Source organism: Anomaloglossus baeobatrachus, chromosome 11 (genome assembly GCF_048569485.1).
Source record: "Anomaloglossus baeobatrachus isolate aAnoBae1 chromosome 11, aAnoBae1.hap1, whole genome shotgun sequence".
NCBI lineage: Eukaryota > Metazoa > Chordata > Amphibia > Anura > Aromobatidae > Anomaloglossus > Anomaloglossus baeobatrachus.
Genome location: NC_134363.1, coordinates 41,996,446 through 42,014,180, shown reverse-complemented (window position 1 = coordinate 42,014,180; position 17,735 = coordinate 41,996,446). Strand labels below are relative to the sequence as shown.

The 17,735-nt window shown below is 45.6% G+C and overlaps 1 protein-coding gene across 1 annotated transcript in view; it reads left to right on the top strand.

Annotated features, from left to right (window-relative positions):
* LOC142256037 (interferon regulatory factor 3-like) overlaps positions 1-14,385 on the top strand; it is a 43,113-nt gene extending 28,728 nt beyond the window's left edge. Inside the window, exons 9-10 of the mRNA XM_075327533.1 lie at positions 6,357-6,475; positions 12,734-14,385. Coding sequence (XP_075183648.1) covers positions 6,357-6,475; positions 12,734-12,904 — 290 coding nt within the window. The 3' untranslated portion in view covers positions 12,905-14,385. The remainder of the gene's footprint in view (positions 1-6,356; positions 6,476-12,733) is intronic.
* The last annotated feature ends 3,350 nt before the right edge of the window (positions 14,386-17,735 follow it).

Genomic DNA, 17,735 nt, shown 5'->3' with positions numbered 1-17,735 from the left:
TTGCAGTCTAGACCAGTAACTCAGACCATGGGCACTGTTGATTCATTGCTCCCTGGCCCCCCTCAGTTGGAACAGCTCCGGGCTCCGGGGGTGTCCCACGCATCCCAGGGTGATGGCTCTGACACGGACGACAGTCCCAGACAGCCTAAGAGAGCTCGCTATGAGCGGCCCTCTACATCATCACACTGGTCAGGCTCTCAGCAGGAGGATTCTCTGTGTGATGAGCCGGAGGTAGCTGATCAGGATTCTGATCCTGAGACCGCTCTCAATCTGGATACTCCTGATGGTGACGCCATAGTGAACGATCTTATCGCGTCCATCAATAAAATGTTGGATATTTCTCCCCCAGCTCCTCAAGTGGAGGAGTCAGCTTCACAGCAGGAGAAATTCCATTTCAGATATCCCAAGCGTAAATTAAGTACTTTTCTGGACCATTCTGACTTTAGAGAGTCAGTCCAGAAACACCACGCTTATCCAGATAAGCGTTTCTCCAAACGGTTTAAGGATACACGTTATCCCTTTCCTCCTGACGTGGTCAAGAGCTGGACCCAGTGTCCCAAGGTGGATCCCCCTATCTCCAGGCTTGCGGCTAGATCCATAGTTGCAGTGGAGGATGGGGCTGCACTTAAAGATGCCACTGACAGACAGATGGAGCTCTGGTTGAAATCCATCTATGAAGCTATCGGCGCGTCGTTTGCTCCTGCATTCGCAGCCGTATGGGCACTCCAAGCTATTTCAGCTGGTCTTGCACAGATTGACACGGTCACACGTACATCTGTTCCGCAGGTGGCATCCTTAACCTCTCAAATGTCTGCATTTGCGTCTTACGCGATTAATGCTGTCCTGGACTCTACGAGCCGTACGGCAGTGGCATCTGCCAACTCCGTGGTTTTACGCAGAGCCTTGTGGTTAAGGGAATGGAAAGCAGATTCTGCTTCCAAAAAATGTTTAACCAGTTTGCCATTTTCTGGTGACCGGCTGTTTGGTGAGCGCTTGGAGGAAATCATTAAACAGTCCAAGGGTAAGGATTCATCCTTACCTCAGCCCAGACAAAACAAACCCCAACAGAGGAGGGGACAGTCGGGGTTTCGGTCCTTTCGAGGTTCGGGCAGGTCCCAATTCTCCTCGTCCAAAAGGACTCAAAAGGATCAGAGGAGTTCAGATTCTTGGCGGGCTCAGTCACGCCCAAAAAAAGACAGCCGGAAGACCCGCTACCAAGGCGGCTTCCTCATGACTTCCGGCCTCCTCCCTCCGCATCCTCGGTCGGTGGCAGGCTCTCCCGCTTTGGCGACATTTGGCTGCCACAGGTCCAAGACCGTTGGGTGCGAGACATTCTGTCTCACGGGTACAGGATAGAGTTCAGTTCTCGTCCTCCAACTCGATTCTTCAGAACGTCTCCGCCTCCCGACCGAGCCGATGCTCTCCTGCAGGCGGTGTGCACTCTAAAGGCGGAAGGAGTGGTGATCCCTGTTCCTCTTCAAGAGCAAGGTCACGGTTTTTACTCCAATTTGTTTGTGGTACCAAAAAAGGACGGGTCTTTCCGTCCCGTTCTGGACCTAAAACTTCTCAACAACCACGTGAGAACCAGACGGTTCCGGATGGAATCCCTCCGATCCGTCATCGCCGCAATGTCTCAAGGAGATTTCCTAGCATCGATAGACATCAAGGATGCTTATCTCCACGTACCGATTGCTCCAGAGCATCAGCGTTTTCTACGCTTCGTTATAGGAGACGAACACCTTCAGTTCGTAGCCCTGCCTTTTGGTCTGGCGACAGCCCCACGGGTCTTCACCAAAGTCATGGCAGCTGTAGTTGCAGTCCTACACTCTCAGAGACACTCCATGATCCCTTACTTAGACGATCTGCTGGTCAAGGCGCCTTCTCAAGAGGCATGCCAACACAGCCTGAACGTGGCGCTGGAGACCCTCCAGGGTTTCGGGTGGATCATCAACTTTTCCAAGTCGAATCTAACCCCGACCCAGTCGATAACATATCTTGGCATGGAGTTTCATACTCTCTCAGCGATAGTGAAGCTTCCGCTTGTCAAACAGCGTTCATTGCAGACAGGGGTGCAATCTCTCCTTCAAGGTCAGTCACACCCCTTGAGACGCCTCATGCACTTCCTAGGGAAGATGGTGGCAGCAATAGAGGCAGTCCCTTTCGCGCAGTTTCATCTGCGTCCACTACAATGGGACATTCTCCGCCAATGGGACGGGAGGTCGAAGTCCCTCGACAGCAACGTCTCTCTCTCTCAGGCGGCCAAGGATTCTCTTCGATGGTGGCTGCTTCCCACCTCATTGTCGAAAGGGAAATCCTTCCTACCCCCATCCTGGGCGGTAGTGACGACAGATGCGAGTCTGTCAGGGTGGGGAGCAGTCTTTCTCCACCACAGGGCTCAAGGTACGTGGACTCAGCAAGAGTCCACTCTTCAGATCAACGTTCTGGAGATCAGAGCAGTGTATCTTGCCCTACAAGCCTTCCAGCAGTGGCTGGAAGGCAAGCAGATCCGTATTCAGTCGGACAACTCCACAGCGGTGGCATACATCAACCACCAAGGAGGAACTCGCAGTCGGCAAGCCTTCCAGGAAGTCCGGCGGATTCTGACGTGGGTGGAAGACACGGCTTCCACCATATCCGCAGTTCACATCCCAGGTGTGGACAACTGGGAAGCAGACTTCCTCAGTCGCCAGGGTATGGACGCAGGGGAATGGTCTCTTCACCCGGACGTGTTTCAAGAGATCTGTCGCCGCTGGGGGATGCCGGACGTCGACCTAATGGTGTCTCGGCACAACAACAAGGTCCCAGTTTTCATGGCACGGTCTCACGATCACCGAGCTCTGGCGGCAGACGCCTTAGTTCAAGATTGGTCGCAGTTCCGGCTTCCTTATGTGTTTCCACCTCTGGCTCTGTTGCCCAGAGTGCTGCGCAAGATCAGGTCCGACTGCCGCCGCGCCATCCTCGTCGCTCCAGACTGGCCAAGGAGGTCGTGGTACCCGGATCTGTGGCACCTCGCGGTAGGCCAACCGTGGGCACTACCAGACCGACCAGACTTGCTGTCTCAAGGGCCGTTTTTCCATCAGAATTCTGCGGCCCTGAACCTGACTGTGTGGCCATTGAGTCCTGGATCCTAGCGGGTTCAGGATTGTCTCAAGAGGTCATTGCCACCATGAGACAGGCCAGAAAACCTACCTCCGCCAAGATATACCACAGGACGTGGAAAATATTCTTGTCTTGGTGCTCTGCTCAGGGAGTCTCTCCCTGGCCATTTAGATTGCCTACTTTTCTTTCCTTCCTGCAATCCGGGTTGGAAAAAGGTTTGTCGCTCAGCTCCCTCAAGGGGCAAGTCTCAGCGCTATCTGTATTTTTTCAGAAGCGCCTAGCACGACTTCCTCAGGTACGCACGTTCCTGCAAGGGGTCTGTCATATCGTCCCTCCTTACAAGCGGCCGTTAGAGCCCTGGGATCTGAACAGGGTTCTAATTGTTCTTCAGAAGCCGCCTTTCGAGCCTATGAGGGATGTTTCCCTTTCTCGCCTTTCACAGAAAGTGGCCTTTCTAGTAGCGGTCACGTCTCTCCGGAGAGTGTCCGAGCTAGCAGCGCTGTCATGCAAATCTCCCTTCCTGGTGATTCACCAGGACAAGGTGGTTTTGCGCCCTATTCCGGAGTTTCTCCCTAAGGTGGTATCCCCGTTTCATCTTAATCAGGATATCTCCTTGCCTTCCTTGTGCCCTCATCCAGTTCATCAATGTGAAAAGGATTTGCATTTGTTGGATCTCGTGAGAGCGCTCAGGATCTACATTTCCCGCACGGCGCCCCTGCGCCGCTCGGATGCACTCTTTGTCCTTGTCGCTGGTCAGCGCAAAGGGTCGCAAGCTTCCAAATCCACCCTGGCTCGGTGGATCAAGGAACCAATTCTTGAAGCCTACCGTTCTGCTGGGCTTCCGGTTCCCTCAGGGCTGAAGGCCCATTCTACCAGAGCCGTGGGTGCGTCCTGGGCATTACGACACCAGGCTACGGCTCAGCAGGTGTGCCAGGCGGCTACCTGGTCGAGTTTGCACACTTTTACCAAACACTATCAAGTGCATACCTACGCTTCGGCGGACGCCAGCCTAGGTAGACAAGTCCTTCAGGCGGCGACGGCCCACCTGTAGGGTAGGGCTGTTTTTACGGTCCTATCACGAGGGGTTATTATACCCACCCAGGGACTGCTTTTGGACGTCCCAATTGTCTGGGTCTCCCAATGGAGCGACAAAGAAGAAGGGAATTTTGTTTACTTACCGTAAATTCCTTTTCTTCTAGCTCCAATTGGGAGACCCAGCACCCGCCCTGTTTGCTTAGGGATTTTTGTTTTTTCGGGTACACATGTTGTTCATGTTGAATGGTTTCGGTTCTCCGATGTTCCTTCGGATTGAATTTGTTCTTAAACCAGTTATTGGCTTTCCTCCTTCTTGCTTTGGCACTAAAACTGAGGAACCCGTGATCCCACGGGGGGTGTATAGGCAGAAGGGGAGGGGCCTTACACTTTTAAGTGTAATGCTTTGTGTGGCCTCCGGAGGCAGTAGCTATACACCCCAATTGTCTGGGTCTCCCAATTGGAGCTAGAAGAAAAGGAATTTACGGTAAGTAAACAAAATTCCCTTCTTTCGCTCACATTTTCTTTTATATTAATTCACCATGTTTCTCTAAAGGAGAATTCTTTGAGTACATCATACTAAGAGTGTGTGCTGTATTGGTTTCCCGAGCGCTCGTAAAACAAATCTTATTAATTTGGAGTTCAAAAGGCATGGAAGGAGTATATTTCGCTCACATTTTTTTTATTTTACTCCACCATATGTTTCTATAAAGGAGAATTCTTTAAGTACACCTTACTAAGTATGTGTGCTGTATTGATTTCCTGAGCTCTCGTAAAACAAATGTTATCAATTTGGAGTTCAAGAGGCATAGAAGGAGTGTATTTTGCTCACATTTCCTTTTATTTCAATCTACTATATGTTTCTATAAAGGAAAATTTTTTGAGTACATCATACTAAAAGTTTGCGCTTTATTGATTTCCTGAGCACTCATTAAACAAATCTTAATAATTTGGAGTTCAAAAGGCATAGAAGGAGTGTATTTCGCTAACATTTTATTTTATTTGAATCCACCATATTTTTCTATTAATGAGAATTCTTTGAGTACATCATACTAAGAGTGTTTGCTGTAAAGATTTCCTGAGCACTCATAGAACAAATCTTATTAATTTGGAGTTCAAGAAGCATACAAGGAGTGTATTTTGCTCACAATTTTTTTGATTTTAATCCACTACATGTTTCTATAAAGGACAATTCTTCGAGTATACCATACTAAGAGTGTGTGCTGTATTGATTTTCCGAGCGCTCGTAAAACAAATCTTATTAATTTGGAGTTCAAAAGGCATAGTGGGAGTGTATTTCGCTCACATTTTTTTTTATTTTAATCCACCATGTCTTTCTAGTGATATGAACCTTTTATTTAGTGCAAATTTTAATGGTCTGTTCTCAGGGTGTGGTTCCCATGGTAATTATGCGGAACAGCCTAAAGACACGCCCCCGAGGATCCCGTTAGCCACATTCCCTTACTAAAGACCACAATTATTAGAACTACATTAAAATACTCATATCTCTAGAAATGTATGGAGAATTTAGCTAAAAAAACCAAACTGGAATACGCAGAGAAATAACAAGAATAAAGTAAGACAAAAATGGCCACTTTTAACCTAGGAAGAGGTCCTTTTTAAATTAACATGCACACTTTTTAGTTGTATCAAATATGGGAAAATTGGTTGACAATGAGTATGATCACCATTACAGTTCATAGAATGGTTGTCACCCCAACATTTTGGGACTCCTGACCATCCTGCCTTATGTAAGCCACAAGTATCAACCTCAGTGGAATAGCAATGATAGTCAACTGTCCCCAAATGTTTGGAAATCTCTTTAAAAGGGGATCTGTTACCAAATCAAATGTGGACAGTTTATCTTATTTTGTTACTGCTCCACACCTTTTTAGAAAAATCCGTCATATACAGTAGTTCCAAAGATATGGATTATTTGGTGATCATTTTTATAGTCTTTGCCAAGTGGGTGTTGCAGAGCAGCCTAAAGACACGCCCCCGAGGATCCTACAAGCCACGCCCTCTTTAAACATACCATAAAAATCTCTAAATAAAAAGGAAAATATTTGTGGAACTGTATGGTGGATTTAAAATAAAAAAGTGAGGGAATAATCAGGGGAACAGCTGGTCACTTTTGTCCTAGTGTCTGCTCCATTTGAAGCAGTTTTATTCTTATTTTACTAAATTAGTTTTCTACTATGATTATCTTTTTCTTTTTTTTTCAGAACTAATTGAATTTATAGAACAAAAGAGGAAGGACTCTCCTCAATACTCTATTTGGATCTGTTTAGGGGAGCTGTGGCCGGATGAAAAATCATGGAAAAAGAAGTTCATTATGGTGCAAGTGAGTTTCCTATGTGAAAAGTCTACACATTTGCCATACTGTCACGCTAGGTATGGGCAAGTACCAAGCACAAAGCGAAAGGGAAGGGAAACCCTATGTCTAGGGACAGGGAAGATGGTGACCCCTGACCAAATCTACTGCTGGTCCCTGGGGTCCACACCACCCTAGATAGGTTCCTCACCTATGCACCGAGCCGGATACCTGACCCTAGGTATCCCTGCTGCTGGTCCCTGGTGTCCCTCACCACCTTAGATAGGATCCTCACCTATGCGCCGAGCCGGATACCTGACCCTAGATATCCCTGCTGCTGGTCCCTGGGGTCCCTCACCACCCTAGATAGGTTCCTCACCTATGCGCCAAGCCGGATACCTGACCCTAGGTATCCCTACTGCTGGACCATAAATAGGGAATGGGTGAGATGAGCTCTTCGTCAACCCCACTAAACACTATAGATGACACAAGCAGGACAAACAGGGAGAAAATGCATGAACTACTTATCTACAGGTAGAAGTTCATCAAAGCTTTCTGCAATGATACCACAGAGGAGTACAAGCCACCTGCTTGCAACCAGAGCTTGAATAAGCAGAAGACTATCACCAGCACGAGTCCAAAGGAAGGGAGGGGTATATAAGCACCAAGAGAATACTGATGATCAGCAGCTGGGTGGAAGGCGAGCTCCTGCTGGGTCCAAAAGGGCAAGAGATTCATCCAGCAGGAAAGCTACCTATACCAATGAATACTGACAGCAGGAACAATGTAAAGTCAGGGAGCATACTTCGCAGTCAAACACTGTGACCTTCTATGGCCTGATACCACATGACTGTCTGTCACCTGTGACACATACCCTTTCTTTAAAGTGGGTCCCTGGTCATATAATAATAATCAAGCTTTCCCTATCCGACACCCCTACCAATCAGCTGCTGCTAATGCCGGAGGTGGCAGGATCTAAACATTGAACAGAGCAGCCACTGCTGAACAGTACACATTGGCTCCTATGCTCTTGAGTGGGGATCACCACCAATTCAATATTGATGACCTATACTAAGGCGGGCTTTGCACACTACGACATCGCAGGCCGATGCTGCGATGCCGAGTGCGATAGTGCCCGCCCCCGTCGCAGCAGCGATATGTGGTGATAGCTGGCGTAGCGAAAGTTATCGCTACGCCAGCTTCACACACACACTCACCTGCCGTGCGACGTCCCTGTGGCTGGCGACCCGCCTCCTTGTTAAGGGGGCGGGTCGTGCGGCGTCACTGCGACGTCACACGGCAGGCGGCCAATCAGAGCGGAGGGGCGGAGATGAGCAGGATGTAAACATCCTGCCCACCTCCTTCCTTCCGCATATCCTACGGAAGCCGCAGTGAGGCCGGTAGGAGACGTTCCTCGCTCCTGCGACTTCACACACAGCGATGTGTGCTGCCGCAGGAGCGAGGAACAACATCGGACCATTGCGTCAGCGTAATTATGGATTACGCCGACGCTGTACCGATGATACGATTACGACGCTTTTGCGCTCGTTAATCGTATCATCCAGCCTTTACACACTGCGATGTCGCATGCGATGCCGGAAGTGCGTCATTTTCAATTTGACCCCACCGCCATCGTACCTGCGATGTCGCAGTGTGCAAAGTGCCCCTTAGTCTACAACTGGAGAACCACCTTCATGTAAAGGGAATGTCCCCCATTTTCTTTTTACTTGATTTGAACATAGTTTGAGCTATGTGTTGTTACCCTCACAATTTTACACCCTTTAGGAACCATACCTACCTCAAGAACAGGGGCACCATCTCTTGTCTCATGCCTACTGTCTTTGGCGAGGTGCCTTCACATGTCCAGATCTCTCCTTTGACTTTTGAGGGAGTTCAGAACTCTTCTGAAAGTCAATAAAGATAGCTGTGCATGTGTGACCACCTCTTCAGTGAACGCAGCTCTAAGACAGGGGTTGGAGACCCTGCTTATAACACTAACATCTACGTGCTTTTCAAATAGCTGTTTGTGGTAGCCTATTAGAGCTTCCACAGATAGGCTGTCCATCTAACTGGTCTCAGAGGAACCATGGCCTTTCCACTTTAGCTCCTGTCAAGGGATATGGATTTATTCAGGGCCCTCTGGGTTGGATCCACACAATGGCAGCGAGAGTAGGTGTCACGATAGGTATGGGGAAGTACCACATGTACGGTGACAAAATGGAAGCCCTGTGTTTAGGGAAGGGGAAGATGGTGACCCCTGACTAAATCTTCCCCTGGCTCCCATGTCCACCATAGATAGGTTCCACACCTATTCGCCGAGCCAGATACCAGGCCCTGGCTGACCTTGGAACTGGGCCCTAGGTAAGGAACGGATAGGATGAGCGCTTAGTCAACCCCACTAAGCTCTAAAGAAGACACAGAGAGCACACACAGGGAGAATTGAATAACTTGTCTCCAAGAAGACTCAGGAAAAGAAACGGCAACAAACGACAATGTTTCTTCAGATGAATACAAGCCGACTGCTTGCATCCAAGGCCTGTAAAGGAATTTAACCCCTTCAGCCCCCGGGCACTTTCCATTTTTGCGTTTTTGTTTTTTGCTCCCCTTCTTCCGAGAGGCGTAACTTTTTTATTTTTCCATCAATCTTGCCATATGAGGGCTTGTTTTTTGCAGGACGAGTTGTACTTTTAAATGAAACCATAAGTTTTACCATATAGTGTACTGGAAAACGGCAAAAAAATTCCAAGTGCGGAAAAATTGCAAAAAAAGTGGGATCGTACAATAGTTTTTGGGATATTTTATTCACAGTGTTCACTATATGGTAAAACTGAGGTATCTATGTGATGCCTCAGGTCGGTGCGAGTTTGTAGACACCAAACATGTATAGGTTTACTTGTATCTAAGGGGTTAAAAAAATTCACAAGCTTGTCCAAAAAACGTGGCGCACGTTTTGCGCCATTTTCCAAAACCCGTAGCGTTCTCATTTTTCAGGATCTGAGGCTCAGTGACGGCTTATTTTTTGCGTCTCAACCTGATGTTCTTAACGGTACCATTTTTGCACAGATGCTACGTTTTGATCGCCTGTTATTGCATTTTGCGCAAAATTTGCGGCGACCAAAAAACGTAACTTTGGCGTTTGGATTTTTTTTGCCGCTACGCCGTTTACTGATCAGATTCATTGATTTTATATTTTGATAGATCGGGCATTTCTGAACGTGGCGATACCAAATATGTGTGTATTTTTTTATTTTTTTAACCCTTTAATTTTCAATGGGGTGAAAGGGGGGTGATTTGAACTTTTAGGTTTTTTTATTTTTTTTTAATTTTTTAAAACTATTTTTTTCCTTTTTTTTTTTTTATTTTACTAGTCCCCCTAGGGGGCTATAGCGATCAGCAATCCGATCGCTCTGCACTATCTGCAGATCTCAGCTACAGAGCTGAGAACTGCAGATTTGCTGCTTCACTTTCAATGCTGGCTGTATTCCGGCATTGAGAGGAAGTGAGTCATGTTAGCTACAGGCGTCATCACATGACCCTGTGCTACCATGGCAACCGCCGAAAGTCACGTGATCATGTCACATGACTTCCGGTGGGGGCGGGGTATGTGACTGTCATGGCGGCGCCCATATACATATCGCTGCCAAGATTTTGGCAGCGAAATGTAAGGGGTTAATGGCCGCGGGTGGAAGCGATTCCACCCGCGGCTAGCAGGCACACATGTCAGCTGTTGATAACAGCTGATATGTGCGCGGATCGGGGCTTACCGGCACACGATCCATGACGTACCCAGTACGTCAAGGGTCGTTAAGGGGTTAACTCTATCACCAGCAAACACCACGGGGAAATGTGGGTATTTAAGGAAACAATGGTTAGTGATAGGAATTTAACTCTACCACCAGCAAACACCAATAGGAAATATGGGTATTTAAAGACACAAGGGGTAGAGATGATGATGATTAGTACCTTATAGGTAAGGATATCTGCAGGGTCCTAAAAGGAGAGGGATGAACCCCAAGCAGAGAAGAAGAGAATGTCAGGGAACAGTTTGTGTAGCCAAACACTGGGACCTTCTACAGCCGGAGACCACAGAACTGTCTGTCAAGTGTGACACACCCATGACAGTAGAGTTATAAAACTCAGGTCAAGCCAAAAAGGTTAGAAAAGCAAAGATCAAAGCAATCTGAGGTCAGCAGTTGGATAACACACAGGATCATTGCATCAGAGGTATAGGAACAGAACCAAGGTCAGGCATAAGCTATAACCGGCAACTGGGGCAAGGAGCTAAGGTTCACAGAAGAGGGTGTATGAGAAAACCATGTTCAGAAATTAACTTCCAAGCTTCTTCTGGATGGACAGCACAAGTCCTTGAATATCAAATAATCACATTGCCCACAACAAAAGTGCGACACCACATGCCAAAGGAAGAACAAGTAGAGTGAGTGAGCACTTACATGGATGTAATGCTGCTCCAAACATCTCGATAATATACATTTACTAGAAACACAGTCTATAACCATAAAGACACAAATTTCAGCAAAAAAGCTGAGTACACAAAACGGTCAATTTTTCATTACAATTTTTTTTATGTTTCCTTCATTTTTTAATTTCAGATGTATAAAAGGAACCTAAAAAATAGACACAAGCCAGGGTACAGTGGGTACGGAAAGTATTCACACCCCTGTAAATTTTTCACTCTTTGTTTCATTGCAGCCATTTGGTAAATTCAAAAAAGTTCATTTTTTCTTATTAATGTGCACTCTGCACCCCATCCCCCATCTTGACAGAAAAAAACAGAAATGTAGAAATTTTTGTTAATTTATTAAACAAGAAAAACTGAAATATCACATGGTCATAAGTATTCAGCCCCTTTGCTAAGTATTTAGTAGAAACACCCTTTTCAGCTAGTACAGCCATGAGTCTTCTTGGGATCCTCGGCCATTCTTCCTTGCAGATCCTCTCCAGTTCCGTCAGGTTGGATGATGAATATTGGTGGACAGTCATTTTCAGGTCTCTCCATTGATGCTCAATTGGGTTTAGGTCAGGCCTTTGGCTGGGCCGGTCAAGAATGGTCAAATGTTCTGAAGCCACTCCTTTGTTATTTTAGCTGTGTGCTTTGGGTCATTGTCTTGTTGGAAGTTGAACCTGCGGCCAAGTCTGAGGTCCAGAACACTCTGGAAGAGGTTTTCTTCCAGGATATCTCTGTACTTGGCCGCACTCATCTTTCCTTCAATTGCAACCAGTCGTCCTGTCCCTGCCCCCATAGCATGATGCTGCCACCACCATGATTCACTGTTGGGATTGTATTGGGCAGGTGATGAGCAGTGCCTGGTTTTCTCCACACATACCGCTTAGCGTTATCACCAAAAAGTTCTATCTTCATCTCATCAGACAAGAGAATCTTATTTCTCATAGTCTGGAGTCCTTCATCTGTTTTTTTGCAAACTCTATGCGGCTTTCATATGTCTTGCACTTCCATCAGGCCACTCTGCCATAAAGGCCCGACTGGTGGAGGCTGCAGTGATGGGTGACTTTGTGGAACTTTCTCCCATCTCCCTACTGCATCTCTGGAGCTCAGCCACAGTGATCTTGGGGTTCTTCTTTACCTCTCTCACTAAGGCTCTTCTCCCACGATTGCTCAGTTTGGCTGGATGGTTCTGGTGGTCCCAAACTTCTTCCATTTAAGGATTATGGAGGCCACTGTGCTCTTAAGAACCTTGAGTACTGCAGAAATTCTTTGGTAACCTTGGCCAGATCTGTGCCTTACCACAATTCTGTCTCTGAGCTCCTTGAGCAGTTCCTTTGACCTCATGATTCTCATTTGGTGTGACATGCACTGTGAGCTGTGAGGTCTTATATAGACAGGTGTGCGCCTTTCCAAATCAGGTCCTATCAGTGTAATTAATCACATCTGGACTCCAATGAAGGAGTAAAACCATCTCAAGGAGGATCACAAGGAAATGGACAGCATGTGACTTAAATATGAGTGTCTGAGCAAAGGGTCTGAATACTTATGACCATGTGATATATCAATTTTTCTTGTTTAATAAATTTGCAAAAAAATTCTACATTTCTGTTTTTTTTTCTGACAAGATGGGGGATGGGATGGGTGTACTTAAATGAGAAAAAAAATTAACTTTTTTGAATTTACCAAATGGCTGCAATGATATAAAGAGTTGATAACTTTAAAGGGGTCTGAATACTTTCCGTTCCCACTGTATATCCTTTAAATTGACTCCCTAAAGCATGTTGCTAAAATTTGTCCATTGAATGTTCCTTTTATTTTTTCAGGTCACACCAATCTCAATGCAAATGTTACATGAGATGAGTTACACTTTCGGAGCCTCGTCGTTACGCAGCAGTGAGGTCAACCTGCAAATCTCTGACTCTCTGTCCCTGCACAGTACCAGCGATCTGCTGACTTTTCTTAAAGAGTTTGAGGAACGGATGGAGTGTTCTTAGAAGTCCACAAGACTGATCTTCCACCAAAATGAAAGACTGATGAATGCGACGGAACTTAATCATCGATGTCTGAACTTGGAAATTAGGACCACGTGGTGGCATCAACTGTACCTCAGACTTATTTTAGAAGCTGCTGTATTAAAAAATGATAGGAGATGATAAATTTATGATCAATGGGAGTCCAACCATTAGAATAAGATCCCGAGTCCCCCATGTGTTTGTGTAGGGATGGTACCATGTGTTACCACCACAACATATACTCCTCTGGGTCTTTGGGAGTGATGGCGACCACTAGTGCATAGAGTGGCTTTCACGCAGGTCACTACCAACCCAACTGGGAGACTCAGAACCTCAATTCTCGAAAGATCAGAGAGTCTCAACTCTCATTGATCGTACAAATTACCACCTAACATTCGGATGGATAATAAATGCTGCTTCTGGGTCAACCCCTTTAACAAGGTCACCCACTTAATGCCATAAAGTTTAAGGGTGCGGGGGAAGTCCAACCATTAGAATAAGACCCTAAGTTCCCCATGTGTGGATGTATGAGTTAGGCCATGCGTTACCACAGCTCCATATACTCCTCTGGGTCTTTAGGAGTGATGGTGACCCCTTGTGCATTGAGTGGCTTCCACACCGCCTCACTACCAACCCATCTAGGAGACTCAGAACCTCCATTCTCGAAAGATCATAGGGTCCCAACTCTCATTGATCGTACAAATTACCACCTATCATTTGGATGGATAATAAATACTGCTTGTGGGTCTACCGCTTTAACAAGGTCACCCACCAAATGCCATAAAGTTTAAGGGTGGGACTCCTTATGAAAACTCTGCCTTAGTTTTGTCTCCATTTCTATATCTAAATGAGCACTTGTTGAACACTTACATATCATTCTGTCCCTGTATAGCATGCATGTGTCCAGCAGATCATTCTCTGACATGGGAACCATGATTTTCAGCATTCATTTGCTAATTATCAGCCTGTGTAAATCTAGCTGCTGCTCCCCAGCTTGTTCTTTCTTCTTTCTCCACATTATTTTCCTGCTTGTTTTAATCTGAAGCTACACAATTCCTAATACTATTTTCTCATGCATCCTAAAGATTAAAGAGTTTTTCCATTTTCAGAAACCTTTGTCCATTTGCTGATTAACAGTCCTTGTAAAAATCAAGCTGCTGCTCCCCAGCTCGTTCTTTCTTGTTTCTCCACATTATTTTTTCTTGTTTTTTTCTGAAGATACACAATTCCTAATACAGTTTTGTCAGTCATCCTAAAGATTAATGGGTTTTCCATTTTCAGAAGCCCCCTGTCCATTTGCAGTTTAACAGTCCTTCGTGTAAAAATCAAGCTGCTGCTCCCCAGCTTGTTCTTTCTTGTTTCTCCAAATTAATTTCTTGGTTGTTTTAATCTGAAGCTACACAATTCCTAATACCATTTTGTCATGCATCCTAAAGAATAAAGGGTTTTTCCATTTTCAGAAACCCGCTGTCCATTTGCTGATTATCAGTCTGTGGAAAAATCAAGCTGCTGCTCCCCAGCTGGTTACCAAAAGTAGAGAGGATCCCACATCATTTTTTTTTTTAGTTATTTATAAATAAAAAATGTAAAACAAAGGTGTGGGGATATCTCTATTTTTAATAACCAGCAAAGGTAAAGCAGACAGCTGGGTTCTGGTATTACCAGGCTGGGAAGGCCCATAGTTATTTGGACCTTCCCAACCTAAAAATAGCAGCCCGTAGCCACCCTAAAAGTGGTGCATCCATTAGATGAGCCAATTCTGGTGCTTTACCCGGCTCTTCCTGATTGCCCAGGTGCGGTGGCAATTGGTGTAATACTTTTGGAGTTGATGTCAGCTGTGAATTGTCAGCTGGCATCAAGCTAACGGGTTAGTAATGGAGAGGCATCTATTAGACACCCACACCCTCATTACAAAGGCCTGACTGACCAAAATTCAGCCCTGGTATTTCAAAACACACACGTTCACTTTTTCTAAATTCTTTAATTATACTATTCTTGGTACTGTAACTTACAGGTCTATGTCACACACCATTTTAACAGAGTAGTTCAGGTATCTAGAAATCCAAATTAAGGAATGAATACTTGTATGAATGAATATTCTCAACAATTGCACTGTCTGTATGATTTCTGATGGTTTGTTTGACTTTGCAACGCTGCGGTGTTTCAAGTAAGATCATACTTTGATAGCCACCATGTGATTAGTCAAAATGGTCGACGATCAGCAGATTCTTCCCACCTGTTCCCTTTGAATGACCTATCTCCCCCTATATGCAAGTAAAGGGAGAGACCTGTCAGTCATTGACAGTGGGTGGGAGAAGCTGCCAGGGACCAGCCATTCTTGTCAGTGTTTCAGAGCCAAACATCTGCTGCCAGTGGATCGGGCAGCATATATCTGCTGTAAAGTTCCCATTAAAAATATACATCTGTTGCCAATCATATCACATTCTGCGTATGCAGAATGATTGTAATAAAGGGGGGGTCCAAAGGTGAAAGAAATTTTAAGCTAAATCCTTATCTATTTAGTGCCGTAATCTAAATTAATTTCTAATATGCTTAAATTAAAAATTCCCTAACTACACTGTCTAACTGATTTTATATTTTTTTCCCATTTCCTTTTTGATGATGCTTCATTTGATACAAAGCGTCATCAGAGAAGGGGACAGATGCTTGGGTCACCGCCACAGCCTCTGCCTCCTCCCTGAAACAAAGCGTCATCAGAGAAAGGGGCAGATGCTTGGGTCACCGCCACAGCCTCTGCCTCCTCCCTGAAACAAAGCGTCATCAGAGAAAGGGGCAGATGCTTGGGTCACCGCCACAGCCTCTGCCTCCTCCCTGAAACAAAGCGTCATCAGAGAAGGGGGCAGATGCTTGGGTCACCGCCACAGCCTGTGCCTCCTCCCAGAAACAAAGCATCATCAGAGAAGGCGGCAGATGCTTGGGTCACCGCCACAGCCTGTGCCTCCTCCCAGAAACAAAGCGTCATCAGAGAAGGGGGCAGATGCTTGGGTCACCGCCACAGCCTGTGCCTCCTCCCAGAAACAAAGCATCATCAGAGAAGGCGGCAGATGCTTGGGTCACCGCCACAGCCTCTGCCTCCTCCCAGAAACAAAGCGTCATCAGAGAAGGGGACAGATGCTTTAGTCACTGTCACAGCCTGTGCCTCCTCCCAGAAACAAAGCGTCATCAGTAACGCTCGTTTCAGGGGCTGGTCTGTCCCTGTGTGCTGACATTGTGCGATGTGCACAATGACAGCGCGCTCTGTGTTGCCGACTCAGAATCTAGGATTCTCAAATGAAGCCTCATCGCACAGGAAGTAGGGAAAAAATAAGATTCCAGATAGTGTAGTTAGCCAACAGTGGGGAATTTTAAATTCAAGTATATTAGAAATTAGTTTAGACTATAGCACTTAATAGATAGGAAATTAGATTAAAATTTCTTTGATCTTTGGACCACCCCTTTAATGATAGTTTAGAGGGCATAGAAGTGTATGAACCGACAGCAAATGCCTGTTATTGGACCATTAGATACAGAGCACAAAGCTCCTGCAAAGTTCCAGCCAAGCTGGGCTGAAATGAAAAGTTTGCTTTCACTCTAGGAAGTGACTGTAGACTACTGAATTGAGGCAGTGTGTACTGTGCACACTATCAAGATTACCGCCATCACATAACTGCAGGTATGTGATTTTACAGCTGCCAAATAAGCATGTGACAACAAGTATGTCAATTACTACATACCTCCCATCTAAATATATATTCACTTCCGCTTATATATAAATTTAAAGGGGTTGTCCAGGCTGACGTGAAAAGTGTGCAGAACTTAGATTTCAATATACTGTATATATTGCAATCTGAGCTCTGCTACGCTGACATTACTTTCATTCAAACCTGTTGGCAAAAGATGTAGAAAATAGGAAAGCATATACAGTAATGTGTGCAGAGCTGTGTGAGTATATGTAGTGTGTGCAAAGTACACACAGCTCTGCACACATTACAAACACAGCTCTGCACATATTAAAAAGACAGCTCTGCACACATTACAAACAGCTCTGCACACATTACAAACACAGCTCTGCTCACTTTACAAACACAGCTCTGCTCACTTTACAAACACAGCTCTGCTCACTTTACAAATACAGCTCTGCTCACTTTACAAACACAGCTCTGCTCACTTTACAAACACAGCTCTGCTCACTTTACAAACACAGCTCTGCTCACTTTGCAAACACAGCTCTGCTCACTTTGCAAACACAGCTCTGCTCACTTTACAAACACAGCTCTGCACACATTACAAACACAGCTCTGCACACATTACAAACACAGCTCTGCACACATTACAAACACAGCTCTGCACACACAACAAACAGCTCTGCACACACAACAAACACAGCTCTGCACACATTACAAACACAGCTCTGTACATGTTACAAACACCGCTCTGCTCACATTACAAACACCGCTCTGCTCACATTACAAACACAGCTCTGCTCACATTACAAACACAGCTCTGCTCACATTACAAACACAGCTCTGCTCACATTACAAACACAGCTCTGCTCACATTACAAACACAGCTCTGCTCACTTTACAAACACAGCTCTGCACATATTGCATACACAACTCTGGAAATATTAAAACACGGCTCTGCACACATTACAAACACAGCTCTGCTCACTTTACAAACACAGCTCTGCTTACTTTACAAACACAGCTCTGCTCTTTACAAACACAGCTCTGCTCACTTTACAAACACAGCTCTGCTCACTTTACAAACACAGCTCTGCACACATTACAAACACAGCTCTGCACACATTACA